Source organism: Lissotriton vulgaris, chromosome 8, assembly GCF_964263255.1.
Source record: "Lissotriton vulgaris chromosome 8, aLisVul1.2, whole genome shotgun sequence".
In the NCBI taxonomy this organism is placed as follows: Eukaryota; Metazoa; Chordata; class Amphibia; order Caudata; family Salamandridae; genus Lissotriton; species Lissotriton vulgaris.
The window spans coordinates 574,218,802-574,246,382 of NC_141696.1; the positions used below are offsets into that span (position 1 = coordinate 574,218,802).

A 27,581-nucleotide genomic window follows, 5' to 3' on the forward strand; every position below is an offset into this window, starting at 1 on the left:
GGTCCTCGGATGCTTGATTCCGTTCTGGGAAGGACATGGCTTTTGCAGTTCGGATTGGACTGTTCCCATGGGGCACAGGGTCAGAGCTGATTTGCATATCGCCATTGTCTAACCCAGGGTGGTGTGTAGTGCAAAAAAACGATGGATTTGGGCCCAGATCTTCGGACTGGGGTGAATGTGTGACATTGATCCACATTCGGTCCATCACCTGTTTTGTTTGCAAGTTCCCACATTGAAAGCAGATAACATCTGTTGTCACAATAAACATCAATTTCAAAGGGGAAGAGGGATTTTCTGAAGTGTGTGTTGTATAGTAAACCATAGCTACAAGAGGTTCAACAAGTACAACAGGGAAGAAGAAGAAATACAAGTATTGCTTCAAACACAGCGCGAATAGCAGAAGGACAGCAATCAAGCTGAAGCAGTCAGTACTTAGTGCATGCTCCGGCCGAAAGAAGAGGAAGTAAAGCCAGCATACTCTGGCCAATTAAAAGGCAGCAAAAAAAGTGTCAATGAAGTCAACAAATGGTAAGCAATGGGTGAGATTCAAGCCCCTTGTTGTATAGAATGCCTCTTGCAAACGAGAGCACATGCAGCGCATGTACTGTCGTAGGCAAGACCTAAAAAGTGTTTAAAAAAAAGAGACATGGGTTTTCATCAATGTCCTTTATTACATCAAACCTTAAATCGCATGGCATACTCATACAGGTGCAACAAACATTTTGGATATTAAAATGATATCTTGGTAACTCAAGTAAATTATGTGTCAGAAAATAAATATTAGGAATGTTATTTGTCCAAACATTGAGCAAAAATATGTTAACGGCGTCGTAGAAAATTGATGGTTTAGGTATATGTGGGGTAAAGCAGTATTATTCTGAAGCCTGCGGCTTCGTGCAGTAAAAGGGATGTGGAAAACACAGACAATGCATTGCTGGTTTCACTTATTACCTTTATGCGAGAAACTATAAAACAGGGCAACGAGGCAGTTGTGACCTGGAAAAGAAAACAGAGAGAGCTTGAAAAAGTGGCAGCAAGTTGAAAACAAAAATGTAACACTGAGACATTTTTGTATACTTCTGTCAATAAAATGGCATCTGTTCTCTTTGTCCTGCGTCTCTCTTCCAACAGTAGTATTTCTGGTTAACTTAAGGTTGCAAGAAAATCAGACAGGGTTCTGCCGTTTGTTAATTTGCTCTTAATAATCAAACTGCTGCAGTTCACGTATTTCCATTCCACAGACCCCTTATAGTTGTGATTTCTTTTCCCAACAGGAAAGGTTCTGGAAAATATACGAAGGTAAGAAATGATTACTCTGTTTTTCTGCTTCTTGTTATTATCACTGTTTTAAACTGCAAAGTACTATCATGTATTAAATACCAGCACTTCTTTAATTTGAAATGGAGGGCACCGTCGTTTCTCATCCAGGATCTAGTACTTATAATAGGAGAGTGTCAGCACTTCTCAGTACGATATAGGTACGTTGGGAAAGTGCGTTCCTGGACTTGTGTATTTCCATTTCAAGCACTAGTTGAAATATACCGTAGTTCTTGTTTCTAATTTATAGACCATCTTTAAATATGAGTGTGATTTCACAGAAATAAATTAGCTACAAGTCTGCTTTTCAAATCTATTGCAATTGCATATCTTGTTCTACACGTCAATCAATCAAAAGCAGTTTATTTGGTTTTCAAAAGCATCAAAGCATAAAAAGATAAAGAACAAACAAAAAGATAAACATAGGATTCACAATATAGGATAATCACATGTTAAATATAAGATAAGAGTTTTATTTTGTTTCAAAAATTGGTTGTGAATAGTAATTGTGCAAAAGAAACTTATCATAAAACAACCTCTCATTTTTCTCTGAGGGATGACCAAGCATTATATTCACATACTTGCTGTCTGCCTTCAGGACTAAGTTTAACATTTTTCATCATAATGTAAAAACGGTATATATTTAAGACAGCTGAGCAGTATAACCTGAAATAAGAAGGAATTACAGGGCTTGCTAAAGTGCAAGATCATATAAGTGCATTAGGTTTAATATTCTGTCAGTGCATTATCAGAAGGTGCAAAACATCAGATTTTCTCCAAAATTGATTGTTAATAATGAAGGAGCCCGTTCCATATTCTAGACTTACACTGGAACCTCTGTCCGATGATCTTGGTGCCTGCTTTACAATTGTGGAGGGGAGGGATATCATTAGCCAATTACTTTACCATTTCCCAAAACCCAAAAGGACCACAGACTTCTAATCCAATTTTTTATGTATTTATTATGAAGCCAAAAACAGTTGAACATAAAAACACCTGACAACAAGAGTGTAAAAATACATGGGCACTAATACAAAACCAAATCTATGAATAAAATGTAAGTGGTGCAACATGCACAGAATAGCCAATTCCAAAATCAAGTCACAAATGATTATTGAAACTACACCCAGAGCCTTCTGCATTGGTGAATAATAAACAAGAACATTATCTGTCCCTACACTACTTCTACAATGACAGCCCTACTTATCATTCCCCAGGCAAGCGCCCAAAAGGTGTCAGCATGTGAAGTCTTCCTAAGTAGCTCACTCACGTTGAGTGAGTGAGCTACTTAGGAAGTCGAGTAGCTTTATGCTACTCGTTGGGTCGAGTAGCATAAAGCTACAGAGCTCGTTCTAAAATGCTCTACGTTCTCCAGGTAAGGCAGAGGTCCTCTGGGGTTTGGCCCTATCCCTAATATAAAATCGAAAATCACACCCCCAATTACATCACTTAACCGCTTCATGCAGTTCTTCACTGCTTTGTAGATAAATTTCCATGAAGTAACAAAACATTCAAACTCTTGCTCAGTGAATTTGGTTCCCAAACCATTCCAGACACTGAAGACATCCTCCTTTACTATCAGGTCCGCTTGTTCAACAGCATCCTCTCCTCCCTATGTCTAACTGAGTCCTAAACAAAGATGTTATTCTAACTAACAAGAACAGATTCTTGCACCTGCAATAGAGGCATGAAAAGAAAATTTTCCACCGACACATAAACTCTAATTAACACTTAGAGCAAACAGGGAGAAACGAAAGTTAGGCCTATCAAGTTCATACATAAGAACAGCACCCACATTTAAAATACAAGCATGTATGAGCCATTAATATACACACATTATATGAGCCTTTATATGAAAAATGTATTAGTCATGAATACACTTCATGTGTATATGGTTCATCTAAACGGGTACATTTGCTACTTTAATTCTAGATTATTCTCTAATGGTCTGGCCAAGCATTATATTTGCATACTAGATGATCTGCCTTTAAATAAAAAACAGGTTTAAGATTCCTCAACATAATATAAAACAGTACATATTTACAGCAGCTAATCCATAAGCCTGAGATAAGAAGTAAATTGCAGAACTTACTAAAGTGCAGAGTGCAGAGTCAGTTCAGTTCAGTTTAAAAGCTTTATTCAGTTGAAGTAATCAGCCATACAGCATAACAGTAATTCAAACATACAGAAGAAAGATCCCATCGATTTAAACAACTACATCCATATAAAACATCCATAAAAAAGGAACTGACACAAATTCAGTATACAATTGATGCAAAAGGTAACCTTTCATAAGTTGACTGAAATTCCATGGCCAAGGTCCAACAAGAGGGCATCATAAAGTGCAATGTGCAAAGTACGAAAAGGTACAGAATCCAGAATTCCCCTAAAAATAAAATCACTGGTTAATAACAATAGATTTCCTGATGTTAATAGCCTTTAGGAAGAATGATTTCAGATGGAAACACAGTCCTTGATCCTCCATACCAATAAGCAGGTTCATGGCATCATGCGTGGATCTAATATTACACTTTGAAAAGATAGGTTTTAGATTTAAAAAAATCTAAAATTCGAATACAATTTACAAAAAAGTAAGATATGGAAGCAAATTTGCTGGGAAGCTCCATCACATGGACATGAAATGTTGGTACTCTGCTTCATTTTAGGAAAAGCTACCAAGTGATGGGCTATGCCTAATCTTAGGCGTGTCAATACATATCTGTGGGAAACATTTGTTACAAAAGTTAAATACGGTTGGAAGCCCTTTACAAGTTCCAGTTGCCTATAATATTTAACTGTCGATTGTTTCTCAGTTATACAGGATCGAGATGCCCTTTTGGCCTCCAGAAAAACTGTTTTGATCTCGGATTTTGATATAGATTCTTTAAGGCATGGGTCAAACCTATATCACATTTCAATAAGGAAGCAAACCAATGACAGACATACTTAATCCACTGTATTTTATTGCTATTGTCTAGCCTTAAACAGTCTCGAATTAAGGTTTGTGTAAACGCTGTCACTTCCTTTCTCCATATCTATTTCCAGAGGAGGAGAGGGCGCATAGCCGCTAGGTCTGAGATAAAGTCTAGACCTACATCATTATGGAATAATTCAGTAGAGGCAAAAAGCGGGACACATATTAAACATTTAAGGAAAAGGTTCTCTTCATTTAGTAGGGAATTTTTTGTGCAATATCCCAAAGCCCTGCCCCATATATTGCTGCTGTCATACACCTAGCCTTAAAAATATCCACGATATCCTTTGGTCTACGATTTCCTAATTTAGCTGCAAATCTAAATATGCCATGTATTTGTATGTATGTATGTATTTGAGCTTATATAGCGCACAGCTACCCACAAAGGGTTTCCCGGCGCTTGCTTAGGGAACCCGTCCTGGTATTCCCCTGTGAGATAACCCCGGCAGGTATCCACAAGGTGAAAGCCAGGCATCCCACCACGAGGGGCCGTTGTGGAGATTAAGCAAGCTATTGCCCAGAGTCGCAGAGTGTGAACCCGTGAGTTGAGAAGGCACCGGAGCGAGAATTATCGAGTCCGTGGAATTTTTTGAGCTCAAGATCCGCCGAGGCGGGGAATTGAACCCTGGTCCAGGGCCGATCTCAGCTTCCGGGTCTGCCGCCTCTAACCCCTGAGCCACACTTCTCCACTGCCATTGGCGTTTCTCGACATTTTAGACCTAACATCGGCATGTCCATGGACCCAGGTTCCATTCCCTGAGAAAGTCACTCCCGAATAACAAAACAAATTTACCACCTGGACCCTATAATCATCAATAAAAAAGGCCTAGTCAATTTGGGGTACTTACCACATGCCATGATGAATGTTTTTGTTTTGTTTATAAGAAGCTTCCTTTTGTCAATAAATAATTTAAAATTGTTAATAAGGCGCTGTAGTCCAATGGGGGTACGGGAGAGCAAAACCGCATCATCGGCGTATAGGAGAATTGGTACGGTTTTCTCAGAAATCATAGGGGAATCAGCCAGGATTAGCCTCAATGCAGAATTAACGTTAATAATGAATAATGAAAATAATAATGGTGCCTGCACACACCCTTGGCGAATACCTCGTTTAACATTAAAAAAAGGAGTACATTCTCCTGTATGTCCGTACCGCACTTTACTAGAGAGTTTCTCATATAATCTTGCTAAAAAGAAAACAATCTCTTTAAGGGTGCCCATTTCTAATAAAAGTGGACACAGGATGGAATTGTCAACCAAGTCAAAGGCGCTGCTGAGGTCCACGAAACATAGGTATAAGTTACCTTCTTTTGCTAGGGTATATTTGCTAATAAATAGGTCTAGGTTAACACATTGTTCCATTGTGCCTAGGCCTTTCCTATACCCATATAGGACTTCTGAGAAGATCGTGTGTTCATTCACCCATCTTTCAAATCTTTTAAGTAGGATCCTACTCATTACCTTAATAGAAGAGTATAAAAGGGAAATAGGACGATAGTTACTCGGTTCAGACTTTGACCCTTTCTTATGGATAGGTGTTAGACCTGACATCATTGGCCTGCGTCTCTCCTCCATTTTTTCTGTTTGCCTCCTCTGTTTACGATGTTTTTGCTGGTATATCGCTTTGGGCACTGTGCCACTGCTGATCAGTGCCGCAGTGCAAGTGCTCCCTATGTTAAATTGCTATATTGATTGAATTCCATGTTTGGCTTATTTGGTTTACTGTCAGTCCCTAGTCTAGTGCACGAGGAGTGCCAGGGCTTGTAAATACAAATGCTGCTAGTGGGCTTGCAGCACGTGTTCTGCCACCCACACGAGCGGCCTAGTAAAAGTATGTCTAAAGGTCTGCCATTGCTAGACATAGTGCAGTCTGGTACTGTCACGCGGACTGCGCGAGGACACCTACTTGCCAGTCCCCAAACCTTCCCTTAACTTCATGTTAGTCACGCCTATGGTAGGCCCGAGGGCAGGGTGCATTGTAAGCGTAAGGTAGGACAAGCCTGATGAAGTTGGCATGTCCTAATAGTGAAGTACCGCCATATTCGTTCTTCACTATTGTAAGGTTGCCTACTCTCCATAAGTTAGAATGGGCTGCCGGGATTAATAATGGTATGATCCTAGCGGGCTCGGGGAGCATGGCACAATGTCGAGTTTGGTATCCCTGAACTCAGGGTTGAATAACGCATCCGTTTGGGTGGATGGTTTTTGGACTCTGGGTTTGAAAATAGCACTTTCAGAAAGTGGCTATTTTCTTGTGTAACTATTTCTGGTTTCTGCTGGTTTGGTGTGTGTGTGACAGGGGAAGGGTGGCTCCAGAGTTCTGAATGAGTCAGTGTGGGGTGAATGGTACATCTGCATTGAGAGTAGGGGAAGAGTAGCTCCTGTTAGCCGGCCCTGCCCGATACAATGCTGGCTCCACCTCCTGCCGAGCGACGGATAGCTCTGCTCCTGCCAGTGACAATACTGGCTCCACCTCCTGCTGGGCGTCTGAGGACCCTGCCCTGCACAGTGAATAGGCCAGGTGCCTCTGCCTGGCTACACCCACAACAGACCCGGGATGAGGGGGAGTTCCCCTGCATGGACAAAGGGATCAAAGCCAAAAAGGGGTTTAAGAGAAGGACCCCTGAACCAAGACTTCAGATCAATTCTGACAAGGAACCCTGAACTAAGGACAAGAAGCCTGCTGATCCTAGGACTTGCCTACCCCTTCTGCCAGAGTGCTGTTTGCTGGGGGGAATCCTGCAGTCACTTCTTTATTTTTGCCAAGGAACCAGGAGAGAGGAACTGAGTGTGTACTCTCGAACTTTGCCAAGGAAATCTCCAAGGGCTGGAAGAGTGCCGGCCTCCTGTTGAAGTCACAGGGCTAAAGGACTTCACCATTTGCTAAAACTGTTTGTTGCTGGAACCTGAAAGTCCAGCACCTCTGAAGAAATCCAGCAATCCCGACGCCAACGGACGCTGCCGAATCCAGCTCGACATTGTGAGAGCAGCTCCCGTGTCCCGCATCTTCGACGCAGGCCGCTGGGTCCGAACGACGCTAGTAGCGAAGCTGCTGCCGACGCCTCGACCCCGAGCCCTCTCGACGCCGTGAGCGCTGCTCACTCTTGCAACATCATCATCGACATCGACGCAGACGCCGTATCCTGCTTCACCTCGTGAGCGCTGCTCCTGCCTGACATCTGTCGACGCCGCTGCAGATCGCCCCGACTCCGAGGCCTGATCAACGCCAAAGACGCGATGCCGGACATCTCGACGCCGCTGATCATCGTATGCTTCGCTTTTCCAAGGTACTGTGTTGTGGGGGGTCCGTGTGACTCCAGGCTCGACGTAGCGCTCCTCGCGGTCGACGCCGAACCTTTGGATTAACTTTGCCTCGACGTCGTGTGACTCCCGTGTGGGTTACATTGTTGCCAAGAACTGTGATCTAAAGAAGAAAAGTTGCTTTTGCTACTAAAGCCTTTGTGCTAAGAAGAAACTACGCTTGAACTATTATTTTTCCTTCCAAGAGTATTTATTAAGATTGTGGTATATTTTTGTCGTTATTTGGTCTTGTGCTAAGCCTTATATAAACATCCTTATTTTTATAATACTACTGTGTCATGTCCATTTGTAGTGTATTCACTTTATTACTGTATGTGGTCATAAATGCTTAACGCACTGCCTCTGAGATAAGCCTGTCTGCTTTGCCAAGCTACTGAGGGGGTGAGCAGGGGTTATCTAAGTGTGTGATTCCCTTGCCCTGACTAGAGGAGGTGAGTCCCTATTTGTTAGAAGTGTATACCTCTGCCAACTAGAGACAGCCAAGTCTAACAATAGGTATGATTATTGAATGACCCCATGACAACGGAATCGAATCCTCAGCAGCGGCATGAAAAACTCTGGTTAGGATAGGGGACCACAGCTCCATTTCATATATAGGTCGATTGGCACCCCATCAGGGCCCGGTGCCTAGCCCCCTTGCTATTTAATAGTCCATCATAGACTTCCTCAATATCAATCAACAGGGGTAGTACATGCCAGGTAGTATCATTTTGAGTAGGTACATTAATATTTAAGACACTCCTATCAGGATAATTAAAAATGCTGGAAAAGTGTTCCACCCAGGCATCGCAGTTGACTAAGGAATTCAATTCTGGAATATGGTCATCCTTCAAAAAGGGGCAGTTCACTGTTTCCCAGAAAAGTTTGCTATTGTTAGTATCTGCTGCTAAGCTCAGTTTATCCCAAGCTCCAGTTTGGAGCTCCTCCTTTCTTGCCTTGATTGCTAACTTATAAGTAAGACGTAAGTTTTTAATAATATCCAATTGTCTCGGTTTACTACTCAAGGCCTTTTTCAGGTCCCGTAGCGCCCTGGAACAGTTCTGATCAAACCAGCCCACATTATGATTTTTATTTTATCTATATGGTTTACTTAAGGAACCTTCTACAGCCTTATTTATCTTGGAAAACTTAAAAAGTATATTTTTTACATTAATATTATCTTCAAGACACATTTTAATTTCTTCCCTACAATCATTTATTACCTTACTTTGGATATCAGTAGGGATTATTCAAGCCCATTTAATCCAAACCCCATTAGATCTACATGGGGTTACGTGTAAGCCATGTGTGACATTCGGTACGATTTTTATTCCCCAACATAATAAAGACATAGATATGCTATTATGGTCACTTGGGGCTTGTACTTGGATCCTGGGTGTAGAGTCCAAACATCTTGCATTACAAGAAATTAACATGAGATCAATATTAGTTACTGCATTCTTCCTGTAAAAGTTGGACATTTCTCATTATTCCTGTCAGTCGCACATATTAATGAATCCAAATTAAATTTTGCGATAACAGCGTTAAGGGCCAATCCATATTCACAGTGAGGGAAATGCATGCAATCCTCTTTGTCGGTTTCCCCCTCCTGAAACCACATAGATTAGTCAATGAGAGGGGGCACACCTGAACATTGAAGTCGCCCACCCAGATAATGACAACCAAATTTCTAATGGTGCCAATCATATTGTCAAGTTCTTTTTCCAGGGCATGGACCACCGTCCCACGAGTAGGACCAAACACATTATTATAAAAATTAACTATGATTACGTCACTGCCCTCAGAAGATTGGAGCCACATTATCTGGCTGTGTGAGCCGACCGAAATACAACATTTTACTTTACATACCCTCAACTTAATGGAAATGAAATTCAAAAGACCCCCTTTGGCTCTTCCGGATGTAGAAGCTATGGCAGGTAACCAATATGAGGTAAATCCTTCTACATAAACTGGGTCTAAGCTCCATGTCTCTTGGAGACAAATAATATCATGTAATTCAAAGGAAATGAAATCAGACCAAGACGGGGTCTCTAGTTTCTTTCTTATGCCTGATATATTCCATGTAGTAATTATATATCCGCTGTAAGTGGGCTCATCTCCCGGTGTTAACAAACTGACAACAGTGTTTGATAATATTGGGCTTTCTATAGTACCAAAGGGATTACTGGTTGGAATGATAGTCTCCAAAACTTCTCAGGGGAGCATCCCTGATTGTTTGTCCTTACACATTATTATTTTCTGCCCCATGACTACTACATAACTCATTACCCTTCTCCTTTATCGAGAGGCCCTGGTCCAGCTGTACATTATTTTCCTTACTCACCCATATGGTATTCTGATCTAAATACCTTACGTCAGTCGTTACTATCCAGGAAACTCAACGCCTGGAATCTATTAGCTATGCGGATATTAAAACAAAGTTGTTTTCTAGGTGGGGGAATACCCAGGCATTTAATGGGATCAAACTGGTTATCTTTAGTTATACTAGGCATCAAGTGTCTGTAATGAAACCCCAATGGAAGGAGGATAATATTCTGATTGCATATCCTGGACATTGGTGCATTCTCTAGAGTGTTACATGCCCACCTGGACAAGCGAAAGTTAATAATTATGCAATCCTCTTCAAAACATTTGTTAAGTAGGCCTATCCAACCAACTCTCCGGGTAGTCAATATCTGATTGACACCCTCCATGGGGGAGCCACAATTTTTAGATAGCCAGTGGATGGTTTTGATTTTTAACATATCATGATTTTCCACCTGGCCAGCCCGTAGCTTAGGTACATTGGATAGGATAGCAACATAAACTTCACATTCCGGAGGTAAATCAATTCGTTTAGGTGGTAAAGTGTCCTCAAAATCCAACTTGGTATCCTGTTTATTCAAGGGGCCGGGTGTGGGTATCTCATCAGACCCTTTCCCTGCTATTATCTTCTGTATCCGGGCTGAATCGTCAGGGGCAGTAGATTTTTTGAGTCTTACATTCCCCTTTGTCTGCAGGTCCCCCTCTATATTATTAACACTCAAATCCTTTATGGCCAAAACAACAGAATCGGTTGTTGGTACCCTAGCTTCGTCTAGTAACCGGTCCATTCTTCTAGATTGTTCCTGTTGCCTCTCACTGACTTTATCCAAATTTCCCTCAAACTTATGTACTTCTCTTATCAAAAATTCCAGTTTATCATTAAATGGTCAGAGAAGTTCTGTTATTTTCTCTGTGATAATTTCTAATGTTAAATCGGGATATGGAGGGTCAGTCTGTACCTGTCTTGTTAAAGAGAGGGCATGCAATCCCTTACTATTCGTTCTTCCGTCTTTTCTAGTCTTAGAACTGCCCTTACTAACTGGTTTCTTTTTACACCCTTTTGTATTTTTGGGGGATGGGGGGATAACAGGAATCGATAAAATATGTGTCAATGATATCCGTAAATGATCACCATGTGGTTCTGCATCCAGATCAGTGTCTCTCAATATATCAGTACCTGTTTCATCTGTTGTTAATGGACTTTCCATAGAGACTCTTGACCCATCCATAGTGAAAGCACCCCTATGCTTCCTCCCCTTATCACCTCCCTGAGGGTTAGGGCCTGTAGATAAATGTCTCTCAGTGCGATCAATCTCCTCAGAGAGTACATTTACCGCTCTTACCAGGTAAGTATCTATAGTAGTACATGATTTTTCGATCTCCCTTTTCTTAGTTTTCCTCCTTGCCATCATTTAGAAACCAATTTCAATATAATTAGGTACACATTAAGTGTCTACTTCATTAATGCACCAGTAAACTGGCTTACAAATGTCCCTTAAGGTAAACCAGTAATAAAGTACCAAGTCCCACTTTGCACTGGACAGAGGGGTGGCCCAGCCCGGCCTCCTCCAGTCACTGACGGCCTAAAACAGCCCCGCCCTTGTCCCAGGCTTGTCCCGGGCGATGCCCGCGCGCGTCCCGCGTGCCCACAGCCCCCGCCTGTACTTATGCGCCTCCTGGCGTGATGTATGGCGTCAGCGGTGGGCGCGGCGCTCAGGGAGCTGGGAGCTGTAGTTTTCCCCAGGAGTCCAGCAGCAACAACAGCGCGTCCCCGCCAGGACCACAAAACAAAGTGGCGGCAAGCAGGGTGGCGGCGAGCAGCAACAGGTAAGTGATCCCCCTGAGTGCGGGCCCCCGCCTGTACTTATGCGCCTCCTGGCGCGAAGGATGGCGTCAGCGGTAGGCGCGGCACTCGGGGAGCTGGGAGCGGTAGTTTTCCCCAGGAGTCCAGCAGAAACAACAGCGCATCCCCGCCGGGACGCCAAAACAAAGTGGCGGCAAGCAGGGTGGCGGCGAGCTGCAACAGGTAAGTGTTCAGAGTCAATCTAAGAGAGCAATGTCAGAGAGTGTAAAATATATAAGGTGCAAGATATCAGATTTGCTCAGCTATTTAACCATAAACAGTACAGAAATAAATTTGTTTTCAACTGGCCCATTGCTCGTGATAAAAGCTTTGCAAGCTAATACCATACATTTGTTGAAAAACGGGTAGCGATGAACACAATTATGGTTGAGGTGTTGCTTTTCAAAATTCTTTGGGAGATTAGATGACTGGTAACCCCCAGTTCATACACACTGGGTGTATTCACTTTCGGCGTGGCCGCAAGTATTCCAGGGAGAAGTCCAAATTGTGCCCTTCTTTCTAGGAAACCGGACCGCAGTCTGGGCACAGGTTTGAAGCCTGGGTTTTCTTCCAATTGCTTGTTAAAAGATTTTAATGGCAAATTGCCAAACCGGAAGAGCACATATAAGCTCTTTGCTGATGATGGTGTGATACTGTCCAAAAATGGTTTATAGCACTGAGTGATCTTAAACTCTAAAAATTGGTTTATTAGATGCCCTTTTAACCCTCTCACAGCATATTGTTCATGGACATAAGCATAGTAGAAGGTTTTTAGACCGCCAACCTCTGCTTTACAAGCAGTTTCTATGTCATCCCACAATCTCTGCAAGCCTAGATTTTTGAACCAGCTAGATACATGTTTGAGTCAATGAACATGCATAGCAGTGTTCATCTTCACCAATTCCCCAAGAGAATCCCTATATTTAGTTACGTTTGGTGTAGACCAGAGCTGTACCAAATAAACTAAGGACTTCAGTGATGCCAGGTCTAGAATTCTGTTTATGCCTATGTTAAAAAAGTGGAATAAGGAGAGTACTTACCTGGGACTGAGACAATGCATATTTCCAATAAAGAAGGGCAAATCTGAAGCCCTGATCAGAGATGCTAGTTTTCGTACAAAAGCTAGCTTGAAGTGGAGCCAGGATATGTTGCTCTTCTATCCACTTAACTTATGGAGGACCTGCCTTGAAAAAAACTTTCTGCAAGTTATCTATAAGGCTTATGGGTGTATAGTTCAGACATCACTCTTTTTCTAGACAGGAATTATCTCCTTCCCCCTTCATGAAATAGGGATTTTCCCTGGCCGAAATGACTTCAGATAGCAGGTCAACTCAACTGACCCAAACTTGGGACTCTGACTTAAACAAATCATCTGCCATTTTGTCTGGTTGAGGGGCATTTCTGGTATCCTCAAAACAAAAAATATTGTACTATTCACCCCTGCATCTGCAGTTGATGAATCCTTAATAAGGGTTCTAGACCTGGGGCTCGGGAGCATGTCATCGGGGTTCTCGAGCATACAGCGTAGTAAAATGACTAACCCATCTTTCAGGCTGGATATGGTGGTGGTTTGTGCTGTGTTGTTAATAATTCTGTAAGATATTATACATTAGAAGGATCTATTGTCGTTTGATTTGATAGCCCATAACAAATCATGCCGACTCTTATCACCTCAGTTTTATTTAGCTTTTTTTAGTGCAGCTTTATTGTTCCACCTAGTCTCCATGATCTCTGAAAGTGCACATCTTTTAACAGCTATCCTTAATGCTTGTTTGGTTATTTTACACTCAGAGTTAAACCATTTTACCTCCTTTGCTGGAACTAGTTGCTTATGTTCAGCTTGCTTATAAAAAATGGCAATTTAAAACTGTTTATGAATATCTAAAATAGGGATTGCAGTGCTTGGAAAACCTACATTAGCAGAGAAAAAACCCACAAACAGGCCATATATCTCTGAGTATAGTTTGTGATAAGACATTACATGTGGACAAGAAACTCACTCATGGTTATTTGCTAATATAGGTTCCGGTACTAAATTATAACAGCTGGGGGCCTATTACAATGGCGGGTGGCCGTAACGGTGAACAGGACCGTCTGCCAGAGGTGCGGTGGTCCCTTTGTGGTCATTAGGATGCTACCTCTACGGTGGCATTCACCATCTACAACATTCTGTGGATGCACGTAGTGCATTGGCATGCACAAGGTGACAGGCACTGACCGGTGCCTGCCACCTTGTCCACGCCAATGGAGGTGGGTACCATAGGTACCCCCATGTGCACCCCCAACACTCCGGGGTCCCACAATGGGCCCCCACAAGCAGAAACTGCATGCCTTTCCAGGGCCGCAACGCGGCCCTGGAAAGGCACATCTCCGCATGCGTGTTAATATGGATGGCGGTGTCTTGCAGACACCGCCACCACATTAAGCCCATTTTCCGCCCGGTCGACTTGTGGACAGGTGGAAAAGCGGTGGACGGTCTTCCCGTCTCCCACGGACCCCCCCAGCCATCCTAATATGACGGGGGGCATTCAGGCGTGGATGGTGGGCAGATCGCCCCCGCCGGGCCGGAGGGGGCGATCCGACCGCCATCCAAATAGACCCCCTGGTTGGGGCCTTCCTGCGGGCTTCCCCAGAAAACTGCAATCAAAGGATTATGATTGCCGTCTGTGTGAGTTCCAACTTTCATATCAACAAATAGCTGCCAAAGCCTTAGGTCTAAAAAGACATAATCAATGGCACTCGGATAGGACCCTCTTTTAAAGGTAGGTGCCCACTCGGGATATGAACGAGTGCATCTGTTTCAGGTACTTAGGCCCCGGCCAACAGGTATGGTAGTTAGTTGGAAAGCAGTGCCAGAAAAGTTACTCTGGTGTTTCTCCATTACGTTGGAAAATTCCATTATTCATCCTCTAGTTCTATTAGTGCGCTAATATATGGCAAAGGCTCACAGGACACAGTAAATCTCCTGTCACTATCACCTTGCCATGTTGCCGATGTGATTCAATTAATTAATCTAAAAGAGCGAAAACAGGAGAGTCGCTACTAGCATGATAGGTATTAATTATGACCATATATTCAAGCCAGAGGGAAATTTGAGTGTAATTCCAATTAAAGCTGGTAAATCAACCATCAAAGTAGTATGCAAACATGCAAGATCATTCTTTACTAAAATGAACAGCCCTCCAACAGCCTGTCCAAATTTACCCTGGGGACTTAATTTAAATGCTATAGGTCATGAAGCCATTGATGAACACCCTGTTCTCTGCCCAGGTTTCCTGAATAACACATAAATCATGATCCTCCATAACTGAAATCAATACAGAATCAATTAATTTAAGTTTGATATGTGCCATGTGATCATGGAAATTCCAGTTCGAAGGTCATAATCACCTCTGGAATAATGGTCTTTACCCCTATGTACACTAAGTACCAAATCAGTGTCATATTTTTGCCATTAGATCCCTATCTGCTTGTGGCTTCAAATGATCCAGTGACCAAAGTTACTGGGCCCCCCTAAACAACATAATCTCTGTTTTTGTGGCGTTTAGCTGGAGTCGATTTTCGGACATCTAGGTAGTGATGGCTTTCATACCAGCTGAAAAAGATTCTTTTTTTTGAGTCAGATTTTTCTCAAAGAAAAATAGTAGCAGGGTATCATCCGCATATGATCTCAAAGCCAAAAGCTCTAACAGTTTTGGCGAGGGGAGCCGCATAAACGTTGAAAAGAGTGGGGCAGAGACAACAGCCCTGTGTTATTTGTCTATCCAGTCATGGTTCGAGACTTTTAAGGGCCCAGAATGACCATGTGGGTCCTGTTAGAGAGGAAGTCAGCCAGCCATTGTTAAGATATTCCTTGGATACCAATCTGTTGTAGCCTACGAAGCAGCCTAAGATGGGATACCGTATCAAATACTGCTGACAAATCCAGCAGCGCCAGCATTGAAGGTACATTTGCATGGAGAGAGCAATTGATGCGGTCAGTGACCACTAACAAAGCCGTCTCTGTGCTGTGTGATGGTCTAAAACCAGACTGAGAAGGATCTAATAAACAAATTGACTCCAGATAGCCTATGAGTAGTTTGTTTATGTGCTTCTCTAGCAACTTCCCCAGCAGAGAGAGGAGCGAGATAGGTCGGTAGTTGGCAAGATCCATTGGTACCAGATTGGCCTTTTTTTAATGGGTCTAATCTAAGCCGTCTTCCAGTCTAACCAGATTTTTCCCATGTTAATAGATACATTGAATACAGAGCAGATTAAAGAGGTCAGCTCATATGAGAGGTCTGCCGTGGTTCTAGTAGTGCAGACATCTAAGGGGGAGGCAGATTTTGCTGAGATCAAAAGATTCTGCAATATTTCTAGCGAAGCTTCTTCAAATCTACCTAGACTGGTAACACAGTTAGGGAGTTGTGTACAGACTACCTGCTGCTTCCCAGCGGGCTGATCGGGAGAAGTTTTGATAAATCACTTTGATTTTATCTTCAAAGGGATTAGCTAATGCATTTTATTTCTGGGGAGCATGCATCCGGATGTATTAAGGATTTGAAAATACTAAAAAGAAAAGGGCTTTGGAGGAGTTTTTAGCCTCAGTTATATGATTTTCTATATATGGTTTGCGAGCGTTCTTGATATTGCAATGATAAGCGGTTAAGGCAAGCTTACATTTATTTTTGTCGGTTGGGTGATGAGGTTGCCCTATAATAGTGTGTATAGGGCCAATAAGGAGACAGCAAAAAAGAATGACAATAAAGCCAGGGAATGGTAAGCAATGGACGGGCTCCTGTTGGCAGTAAAGACCTAAAACACACCCTAAGCTCCACTTTCTGATGTTATAATATTGATTTGTAAACAGGGGAATAGTTAGATGCAGGATAGAGGTTAGATAGGGAAGGAGTGAAGGTAATATAGTACTTCCATTGCATAAGGTGTGTGTTTAGGTGTATTTGCATGCGCATTGTAATTATCGCTTCAATGGATGGAGTTTTGACAAATGTTAGTGTGGTAAAAATTATTGTAATTAACGTCATTCCTGATGGCTGCACCACTGTCACCCTGATCGTGTTTAGAGGTCGACCTTCTGCATTTTTGTCACTTGAACCATCATTTGCCTAGTTTTCCTCATCAGGTCCAGGCACATGATGCCGTTTAGCCTCTTTGGGCTGCACAGGCATGTTAGGCACTTCCGTTTGGGCCCAAGGTGGGCCTCATCATTATGGTGCGGGCATTTAAAGCAATCTCTTTAACAGTTCTGTTGTAAACTGACACATGTTCAAAGGATTTTTTTTATTATAAAATGATATGTCAGTGATAACTATTGTTCCCCCTTGATCAGCAATCTAGGGCGTATTTATGATGATCAGCATTTAGATTTTGAAGGGTTGTTCACTCTTTTATATTTAGGTGGGTACAAAGCGTGGATGTGTATTGAATCTTGAATGCCAAAGTTATCTATTGGTTAATGACTGGTATTTCAATAAAGGTTTTTTTACTCAAATTATCTTTCGCAGCAGGTTTGTCTGTGAACGCGTTATTCTAACAAATGTTTCAGTCACATCACTGTAAGAAATTGGGTTACTGATTGAGGGTGGTGAAACCCTTCTCAAGCAGCAACCACAAGTGTAAGAAATTGGATTGTTGGTTGACTGGGGTGTGAGCCCTGATAAAGCAGCAACTACAATCCTTGTCAGGGCAAGGCACAAGCAAGCCCCAAATGAACCTTTGCTCATTGTCACAGAGAAGTCAGTCTTAACTTAGAGGCAATATGTAAAATATTTGTGCAACACTTCAAACAGTAACACAGTGAAAACATACCAAAAAAGGAACCCACCATGGAGTTATAAAAAATAGATGCATTTTAATAAATAAAAGAAGACCGAAATGACAAAAGTCCAATTACTAAAACTGGAGATATTGAATTTGAAAGTTTTTAGAGAAAATAGCGCCAAAAGGCGTAAAGCGCCAACTGTGTTGCGCCAGACCAGGGCATAGTCACAAGTTCAGGTCGACCGCGATGGAGCGCCGGCTGGCTACAGGGATCAGTTAGGCCTGATGAACTAAAGTACCTTTAATCCTGGTTTGCAGAGCGTTGCGTGGATCCGTGTTAAAGATGCATTGCGCAGCTGAAGCAATGTATCTGTTTTCAGAGGCTGCAGTGCAGAATCCGGCATTATCATCAAGGTTACTGCCGATAAGAGATGTGACAGCCTGTCCTGAGGATGCATCTCACAATGGCGGTTTTGAAGGCGAATGGGTTGCAGCGGTGACGCAAGTCTTTGGACAGGTCCAATCAGTGTCCTTGAAAGTACCTAATTGTAAGTTCTGATGCAGCTTTTGGATCATGGACATGTGTCATTAGCTAACCATAGAGAGATTATCAGATTTGCCTGCAGGAAACATGAATTTTTTTTAAATAACTTAGGAATAAAGTAAAGATGATAATAGTTAGAACTTTATAGTATACTACCAGTTGCACTCCCACTTTGAATGCCATGCAAAGTGTCTAAATCAGAAGGTTTCTATTACTTGGTAAGTGTTGGGATGGAAATGTCCCCTGCCATGAATGGCCCATCTGCAGTGATCTATGGATGCATGGTACAGACTGTTTTCATCATGGGCGAACATGGATCATGCATGTGTTCCATGACTTAGGCCTGTCTCAAGGATTGTGGTTTTGTTAGACTGGTAGGGGTGCACAAAGCATTACCCTGATTGGGGTAAAGGGCTATTTCCTTACCCAGTGTTAGGAAGCACAAGTGTGGTGGTGGTACATACCGTTTTTTGACATTGAAGCAATAGAGTGAACATGCCTTTTTACCTGTGTCACTGGAGTGGGGCCTACCTGCTACCCCATGTAAAGTTCCACTGCTGAGTACATCATGTTAGTATGCAGTGCTGTGAAGCACGTGCATGAGTGTGTCTGTATGTTGTAATGTATGTGTGCCTGTGTATGGTACAGTACATGGAGGCCTGTAGATTCCATATTGGAATCCCATTGGCTTTGAGAGACATGTGGAGGTGGGGGAGCTACCCCAGACATATTTGTGGATTGCCTGCATTCCTAAGAGCTGGGTGGGACATGTACTGGAGGAAGAGAGAGCAATGATCCCATGTGCAATTCTAAAGGGTTCTTTGATTCTGTCTGTAAAGATCATTGTTGAGTGGGGCCTGGGCACATCTCAGAAAAGAGATGGGATTGATAATCTCTTGGTCGGCATATATCAATGAGGTTGAAATCCAGGTGCGATCACTTAGTCAATCCCATGGACTGTGTGTAGGACTATCAAGTCTTGAGTTGCTCCTACAGTGACAGGCTGATCCCTGGATAAAGGACAGGACAGAGGAATGAGTACTCCAAAGATGGCACACCCAAATCACAAGCTTCAAAGATTAAGATGAAAAATCACATCTCTGCCTTGAAATGGTTTACAAAGGAGACTGAAGCACTCACATCTGCTTGACTGCCAACACAGAGGATCCTGTGAGGAGGAAAAGAGTGCCTTGAGGGGGGCAAGGCCCAGTGGGGGTACTGTCAATTGGATCCCTGAAGCTGAGTGTGAGATTCTATTCCCACATTGAGGACAGGTGCACTGCTCGGGCCGTCCGCTTGAGTGCTGCTATTCAAAACCTCCATAAACATGTGGGGACTGGTGGAGATAGGGGCCATTGCCCTGGTACAGCGTTGCGGTGTAGAAGCAAGCCATCAGCTTTGTGCAATGTTGCGATCCGAAGGGACAGTCATCTGGAGTGCACAGTTGGCAAACCCAATTTCCAGGTGGGAGCGCTGTGGTTAAGAGAGGGCCAACTCCGTGGAGCAGCATGTACTATGGCAGTGTAGCAAGTTTTGACCCACAGGAGAAGAGCACTGCTTAGATCACCGGAACCCAGGAGCACCCAAAAACGTCTGTCGGAGTCAGGAAGACTTACCCACAAGTGGAGGAGTGACGTAGATGTCCGCCTCATCATCAAGACTTCTCCTAGCCACCGTGTGGCAGGTGCACCGGGGCCAGTTGGACCACAGCTCCACTCAAGAGTGGGTCAGACTGATTGCCGGGCCAACCAGCCCCGGGGGAAACTTGCTCTGACTACAAGCGCCACTGCTCTGGGACCCTTTGACTGTTTAAGAAGCTATTGTGGAACTTCTAGCATTGTACTGTCTAACCTGTATGAGCTCCTCACATGAATGGGAAATAACCACCATTCTTAGACAAGGGAATGGAACTCAGGGACCTACAACACTAGAGTGTGGGCCTTTCGAAGGCTCTGTGTATTATTTGTTTTGTGCCATATTTCACTTTGTGATCATATATAAATACAGATTTTTTCGTAAAATCATGTATCAGGCTGGATATTCATCTATTGCCATTGCTGGACATGTTTTGAGTATGTTCTTCTTGCATATACCACCTCTCTGAAAAGACTTGGTCTGCTCCACCTGCGCTATCCCTGAGAGGTAAGTGCTGCAGGGGTAGTATATGGTCCAGTTACTTAGGATCCATAGTAGGTCGGGTCCCAGGACATCAGGAGTAAAAGGCCACAACCCCCATGGTTGGGCACAGTAGCTGCTGCTTGCCCCAGGGCCCTCTGAAAGGGGTTCTAACTAGGGAAGGGTGGAACTCACAGAGTTTCACTCCACAGAATTCTGCAGTGTGACATAAAAATGCTGCAAGATTCCGCAGATTTCTGCTAGTGCATCGTTACTCACAAACATTTCCCGGGGGGCTCTAAAGTAATGTCTGTGACATGCCCAAGGGCCATGCCAATGCCAACAATGGGAGGGGTGGGGTAATGAAAGGTGAGTATAGGGGGACACGAAGCAGATGCCACCTATGCTCTATTCTCATGCATCAAGAAGTAAAGTCAAAGCACTAACTTATAATGTAAAGCATGAGAGGGAACCACCTCTTACTGCAGGGCTCCTGCTCTATACCCAAGGTTTCCTGCAACTCGGTCCAGGAGGACCACAACTCCCGCGAGGCATAGCGTGCGGAAGTGCTACTAAAGGAGGACGCCGGCCCGCAGTGCCTGTAGCCACCTCCTACTGCCGGGCTCCCTCTCTACGCCCAAGGTCTCTCCGCAACTCAGTCCAGGAGGACCACAACTCCCACGAGGCATAGTGAGCGGAAACGCTAATAAAGGAGGACGCTGGTCCATGGCGCCTGTAGCCACCTCTCACTGCGGGACTCCTGCTCTACGCCCAAGGTCTCTCGCAACTCGGTCTAGGAGGACCACAACTCCCGTGAGGCATAGTGCATGGAAGCGCTACTAAAGGAGGACGACGGCCCGCGGTGTGGGATGCGCCTGTGCCGTGCCCGTTCAAAGCCTGGGCAAAGGGCTGGCCCGTCCACGCCCGTCGGACCCCGTAAGAGGCTGGGCTGGGCCCACCCTCTAACGTCCGCCTCTGAGATAAGGTACTGTTATATCTAACTGTAATTATGGTGAAAAGGAAGGGTTTGGTGGAAAAGAATGGAGGTGGGTTAGGAGCAACTTTGGACTCATTTTTGGTTAGAGCGGCAAATGTCTTCACCCATGAAATAGAGCTGACTAAAAGGCGTTTTTCTATGGAAAATATCCTTTCTTTTCTGGGGTTGAATATAGATATAGACAGATCAAATGAGTCCCCAACGTCACAGAACCATCCTTTTTTTTAACATCATTGGATCTTCCGCAGGGTCAATATGGGCCTTCTCCTCTCATTCTAAATACTTTGGCTACTCCTAGGAGGGGTTTGGAACTTTCCCTCTGAATATTTCCACCAAGGATCCCACACCGAATCCACCATATAAGTATTCTAGAGTAGGGGGTACCACGACTTTGAAGACAAAACAATCTAAAATAACTTGTACCCCAAAATCAAAGGGCCCCCAAACGAGGGCAACTACAGCGTATTCTATAACATCAGTCCCTCCAGTGTCTGCCTGTATCTTATCACCCCAAGCAGCTCCAGATGATCCCATTTGGCCAGAAGGGACTAAAAGGTTCACCACTATAATGGACCCCATTGTTACCAAACGAACTCAAATTGAACACAGGTTGGCCAATTTAGAGACACAGAACCATCTTTTATTATCTCAAGCGCTCCCTCCGTGAAATCCCCTTCCAGAAGCATCCTGTAGCAGAAATTCAGCTCAACAAAATGAGGTACTGGAACCCTTCATCCATTGACATTGTCAACTTTACCGGTTGTCATCACCATGGTCCTAGCACAGACTCTAACTGATGCATCTAACCTAGACACGCTACGGGAGGTCCAGAATCCCTAAGAGGAGAGCACAAGGGATCCACTGCGACAGCCACCAACAGCCCAAGAAAAAATAAGAAGGGCCAATCAGGTAGCAGGATCACATGAGAACTATAATGGAGCGATAGACAATCTTTCGCAACATTCCCTCCATCTTCCACCAGCAGCCTCCCCACTGGTACTGTTCCTGGCAAATGTTCCTCCTTACAGAAAAGCAGAGTGAATATACAAGACAGTTAATGGACAAAAGCCTTCATTGGCTAGTAGACAACCTTAGGTAATCTCAAATGGGAAGCTATCAATTGGCCAATAACATGATTATAGCTAGGACCGTGGGGTGGGTGGGCAGCACAAGAAAATCCTTAACCGGTGACTGCGTGGTTATTAACTTTAATAATGCCTGCACGGGTCCCTCCGTTTTAGACAACCTTTATAGATTCTCTCCAAGGAACTCGCAGATTATCTCCTTACCACTCGAGCATTTTTACAACCAGGGTGTAATGCTATGAAGGGATTATAGGTTTAGAAGGATTCTAGTATTTACAGACCAGAAGGGAAATGAGGGCCTCAATACTAGCTACGGGATAAGGCTGAACAACCGATTCACAGCGCTACCAGATCTGGAATCTTGAGACTGACTAAATCCCAGAGCCCCTTTACCACCAGGAAGGGTAACTACCCTGGTTCCTCCAGTGTTTAAATTACAGGTGAATCTTTCAACACCACTAACTCTAGAGAGGGCGCATATAGTAGTAACTCCGGTCCCAAACAGCCAGGAGAGTGCCTTGAGTACCTTACCTCCGCCGACTGCCAGAGAGGATATTAGGACCACTATGGCATACTGGATGTAGCAGGGATAGCCTCCAAGATAGGAAACCCCCACTGGCAAAATCTGTTGCAATCACTGGAGATTATAGTCTTCCAGGAGACTTGGGCCATAGACCCAGTCTCTCTTCCTGGGTTTTGTACTTTTCATACCCCTGCAATTCCATCATCCTCTGGAAGGGCGAAGGGGGGATTACTAACCCTAATCTTTAACACCATACCATTTCAAGTCAGGCAGGTTGGTTCTATAAATAGCCATTTCCAGCTCTTTCAACTGGAAAACAGGAAAGAAGAAACTTGATTAAATATTAACTACTTTAATAACGAGTTTGGGAGACACGTGAAGGCAGTGGCAGATGCCTTAGCAAATGAGATAGAGAAATTTACTATAGCCTTAAATAGGGGCTGTGTAAACCTCATATGGGCGTGGGATTTTAACATCCATCTCTGCAACTTTACTGGGACTATGGTGTGCGGAGTAGAAGGCCTCCATGTTAACCCTCTCTGAAACTTTATACATAATGAGTATGGTGAAACCCTAAATAGATTACTACATAAGTGGAATTATACTATGCCTGCAAGAGAATCCACCACCCACATTCTTGGTAACCCAGTTTAGTGCCCTCTTTTTTAAACTAAAAGAAGCATTCACTGGCTCAAAGGCAATAAACGCTACTACAACCACATGATGGTTTGACTCACTGTGTTCTACAGCAAATAAAGCCCTTGATAATGCCTTAAAACCCCACCCCAGAGATCCCACTAAGATACGAGTACTATGAAATGTTTACAAACTAGTGAGAAGGAAAAGAGAGAAGGACCTCAGGGAGCAGGCTTGGGAAGATCTTGAGAAAGCAACTATCTCGGGCAGTAGTAAGGATTTTTGGAAAACTGTGAATGCCCCTTACTTTAAAAATTCTAAAGGCCCTTCCTTAGACTCACATGTAGGTGAAGATGCATGGGTGGCACATTTTGAAAATATTTTTTGTTCTATGACCCCTCCAATATTTCCACCCCTGTGCTTAGATCTTGCACCCCAGGGGGGCTAATCTTATCTCTATCGGAGGTTAGAAAGGGGCTGGAAGCCTGTGCCCCTGGAAAGGCTCTGTGGTCTGATGGAGTCCCGATTGATCTCTTTCAGGAGAATTATGACATGTGGGTCCCTCTACTAACAAATGTTTTTAACACCATTCAGAGAGAGCCCCCCCCCATCCTGGAAGCAGTGTGTAATAGTTCCTATATACAAGAAAGGGGATAGGGTGTCCCAAAAGAATTATCGCCCATTTTCCCTTCTTGAACCCACTGCCAAGCTTATGGGACAGCATTTACTAGCCATATTCGAATGCTGGGCCGAAAACCATAGCATTCTCACGAAGGCCCAGTATGGTTTCCGGAGGGGAATGGGGACGGTGGACCAATGCCTAAACCTCTCTTTATCCATAGGAAAATATACTAAGGCAAAAGGCGAGACGATCAATATGGCCTTCATGGATTTCAACGCTGCCTTTGATTCTGTGTCCCATCAGAGGCTGTGGTCTATGATGGAGGGGCTGGGCTTTGATCCTCCGATAATTTGTTTTATCCGTCAGTTGTACACCAATTCCACAGCCTGCGTTCGGTATGGTAGCAACTGGGAGGGCATACATTTTTAAGATCAAACAGGGAGTGAGGCAGGGGTGCGTTCTCGCTCTGTTTCTTTTTTCCATCTTTATAAACAGGGTAGAGTCCACTCTCTCTGCCTTACCTCTCGATGTGCCTAAATTCGGTCACACCCCCTTCCAATACTAGTGTACGCTGATGACGCAGTATTAATGGCTAGAAAGGGGGTAGCTATACAATCTCCAATTACAGCATATTCCACATTCATGGCCTCCTTAGACTCAAAAGTAAATTAATCCAAATCCTTTATAATCGTAGCAGGATCAGCTAGAAGAGAGAAGCACCCCTACTTTCACTTGGCAGCAAAGAAACTCGAGATGGTAGACTGTTTTTGATATCTTGGAGTTCTCGTCGATAACAATCATTCCTGGTCTAACCTGGTGGCAGCAATAGTTCAGGGTATGGAAAGGAACCTCCAAGCTATCAAAAGCTTTGCAAAGAAGCTAGGAGCTAACCCCCTGGACAAGGTTAAAAATATCTACTCCCCAAAAGCTAATGCCACTATAACATATGGGGCAGTAGTCTGGGGATGGCTAATGTCTATCACCTCCAGCAACTAGAGGATAGCTTTTTTTTAAATCGAGTATCTCTACCACAATCTGCCTCAAATTATATCTTACATCTAGAATTGGGGCTACCCTATTTGAGAGATTGCATAAGATTGGCGCCAATTCTTCTGTGGCTCTCAATCTGGTGAAGGTCCACTGTAGATCTGAAGGAAGCAATGTGTCATTAAGGATTGCTGCAAGTTGGATCATTACAAGAGGATTATTTGGTTAAACTGTGTAGAGGCACAATTAAATTCATTAGGGCTAGGTGAAATATTTCAGGACCCTGAATCTTGCAGAAAGGTTCCGAAGAAAAGGATAACAGAACTATTCATGCAGAGAGCAAACTACGCCCGAAGGGAGAAAGAAATCACACTCATAAATCTTCCATTACCTATGATCTTGTGCCACCAAGACCAGGGCAAGGTTTTTATTATCTCTCTCGTATTAATAATGCAATGCACAGAATTATTCTATTGCATTTTCGAGTGAACCTGATTCCACTAATGTTGGGGTACCCTGAAAAGAGATGTAAAGTCTCAGAGTTGTCACCCTGCCCATGTAATATTTACTCCGCTCAGTCAGACCTCCATCTAGTATTATTCTGCGAGCACTATACTGATGAAAGAAAAGTATTTCTTTTTTTTAGGAAAAGAAACAGCAATTTTATTAATCTTTCAACATCATTTAATAACATTCAAAGTTCAACCAGAATAGAGACCTCAGAATACCATTGCCCTTTAGGGCCACCATAACTCAGATTTCGTACTGCGTGTCATATGTTGAGGAGTTTCTCGTAGCTCTGCTCAGTGACAGTGTCTTTTCTTGAACTTTTGAGCTCCTACTTTCAGCTATTCGGCTACATTCAAGGTACTTTTTTTTTATTTCAAAACGTTTTAATGGATATATCAGCACATTTCAATAAGATGTGACTACATTACATGTGCAATTGAAAGTAATCTGAACAAAAAGTACAGGCATTTTAACAAGGTGATGACATTCAAAAGATAGTACAGTGGATAAAAGTGGTAGACCTTGTTTACAATCAATGCGTCCGTGCAAAATTCGATTATCACATCCAAAACCATGAGACCTATGGAGCTAATTGTCAAGGAGGAGAGAGAGAAACGAAAAAGGAAGAGAAAATACAGAAAGAAGGAGCAAGAAAAAGAGGAGAAAAGAAATAAAAGTATTTATTCTTCCAGTTTTGAGCTATCACAAATTTAAACAATGTAGGGTAGCTATGTATTTCCTTAAGGCCCTCCCGGATCTGCTTGAATGTTTTTCCCTAGCTTCATTTCTTTGGGCTTGTACTAGAAAGAGGAAAAACTGTGGTCGCTGCTTAAATAATTAAGATTAAGATAGAATGATAGAATTGGTTTCATCTATGTAATATGGGCACAACCAGTTACTAAGGGATTTACAGCATTTTCAATTGAATTTTAAATGGTTTTATGGAAATTATTGATTATAAACATGACAATTTTTATATATTCGGTCTTTTAACTTTTGTATACTAGGTTCTATAATCTGTTTTGTAATATTCAAGATGAATTTGTGCTTTTATGATCTAATTACCAAGATCGAATAAAGTCGTGGGATGATGAGAAGGACAGAGAAACTCATCTGGTGGCTGAATTGCAAAATGTGAAACCAAAAAACCTGGTATCAATCATGGCTTCCCCATTTGATGACATTGTGTGATCCTAGGCAATTTGTTAAATTCACTTTGCCTCCTATTTCTTCATTAACACATATGGGAGTCCCTTAACGTCAATTAAAACCTGCATACTTCGCCTCCCTTTCTCTGACAGTACTAATGACCTAACCAACCATTATAATAACTCTTTTCTCCAAGCCCTCGACGAAATTGCCCCAATTAAATTCAAACAACAAAAAAACAACCCTCCCAAATCCTGGTTCAACTCCGAACTTAATAATGAAAGACGATCCCTAAGACAATCTGAACAAGTTTGGAGAAATCATCCCACCGATGACAATCTTACCCTCCTCAGAACTACCAGAGTCCAATACAAAAACACATCTACAATAAAAAAGCCTCCTTTCTCCGGTCACAACTTGACCAAGCCAAAAACCGACCTAGAGAACTCTTTAGCATTGTCAAAAAACAAACCTCCACTGGCCCTCCTAAAATATCTGCCTCTATTGACAAATGCGAAGAAATCGCCAGCTTTTTTAGCAACAAAGTCAATAAGATAGAACTATCCTTCTCCTCCCTTCCCCCTCTCTCCAACCCTCCCACACTCAACACACACTCCCCAACACCCCTCTATCTCTTTCGTCAACTCTTCCCACTCTCCTCCACCCATCTCTTAACCTTCCCACTCTCCTCGACTCATCTCTTACCCCTCCTGCTCTCACACATTCAGACCTCTCTCCTAATAGACTCATAACTAAAAATAATGCCTCTTGGAGTGAATTTAGTCTAGTTTCAGTGTCATCGATCATTAACATCATGACTAAACTCAAACCTTCCTCCCATTCCAAAGATCCTCTTCCCGCCCATTTGGTCCAAGACCTCAAATCTTCCATTGG

General features: G+C 43.2%; 1 protein-coding gene across 2 annotated transcripts in view; it reads left to right on the forward strand.

Moving 5' to 3' along the window:
- The window catches only part of LOC147697737 (coagulation factor X-like), an 824,358-nt gene that overhangs the window by 39,247 nt on the left and 757,530 nt on the right, over positions 1 to 27,581 (forward strand). For both annotated transcript variants that reach the window (XM_086934412.1, XM_086934411.1), the window contains exon 3: positions 1,275 to 1,299. In XM_086934412.1, the coding sequence (XP_086790538.1) occupies positions 1,275 to 1,299 (25 nt within the window). The remainder of the gene's footprint in view (positions 1 to 1,274; positions 1,300 to 27,581) is intronic.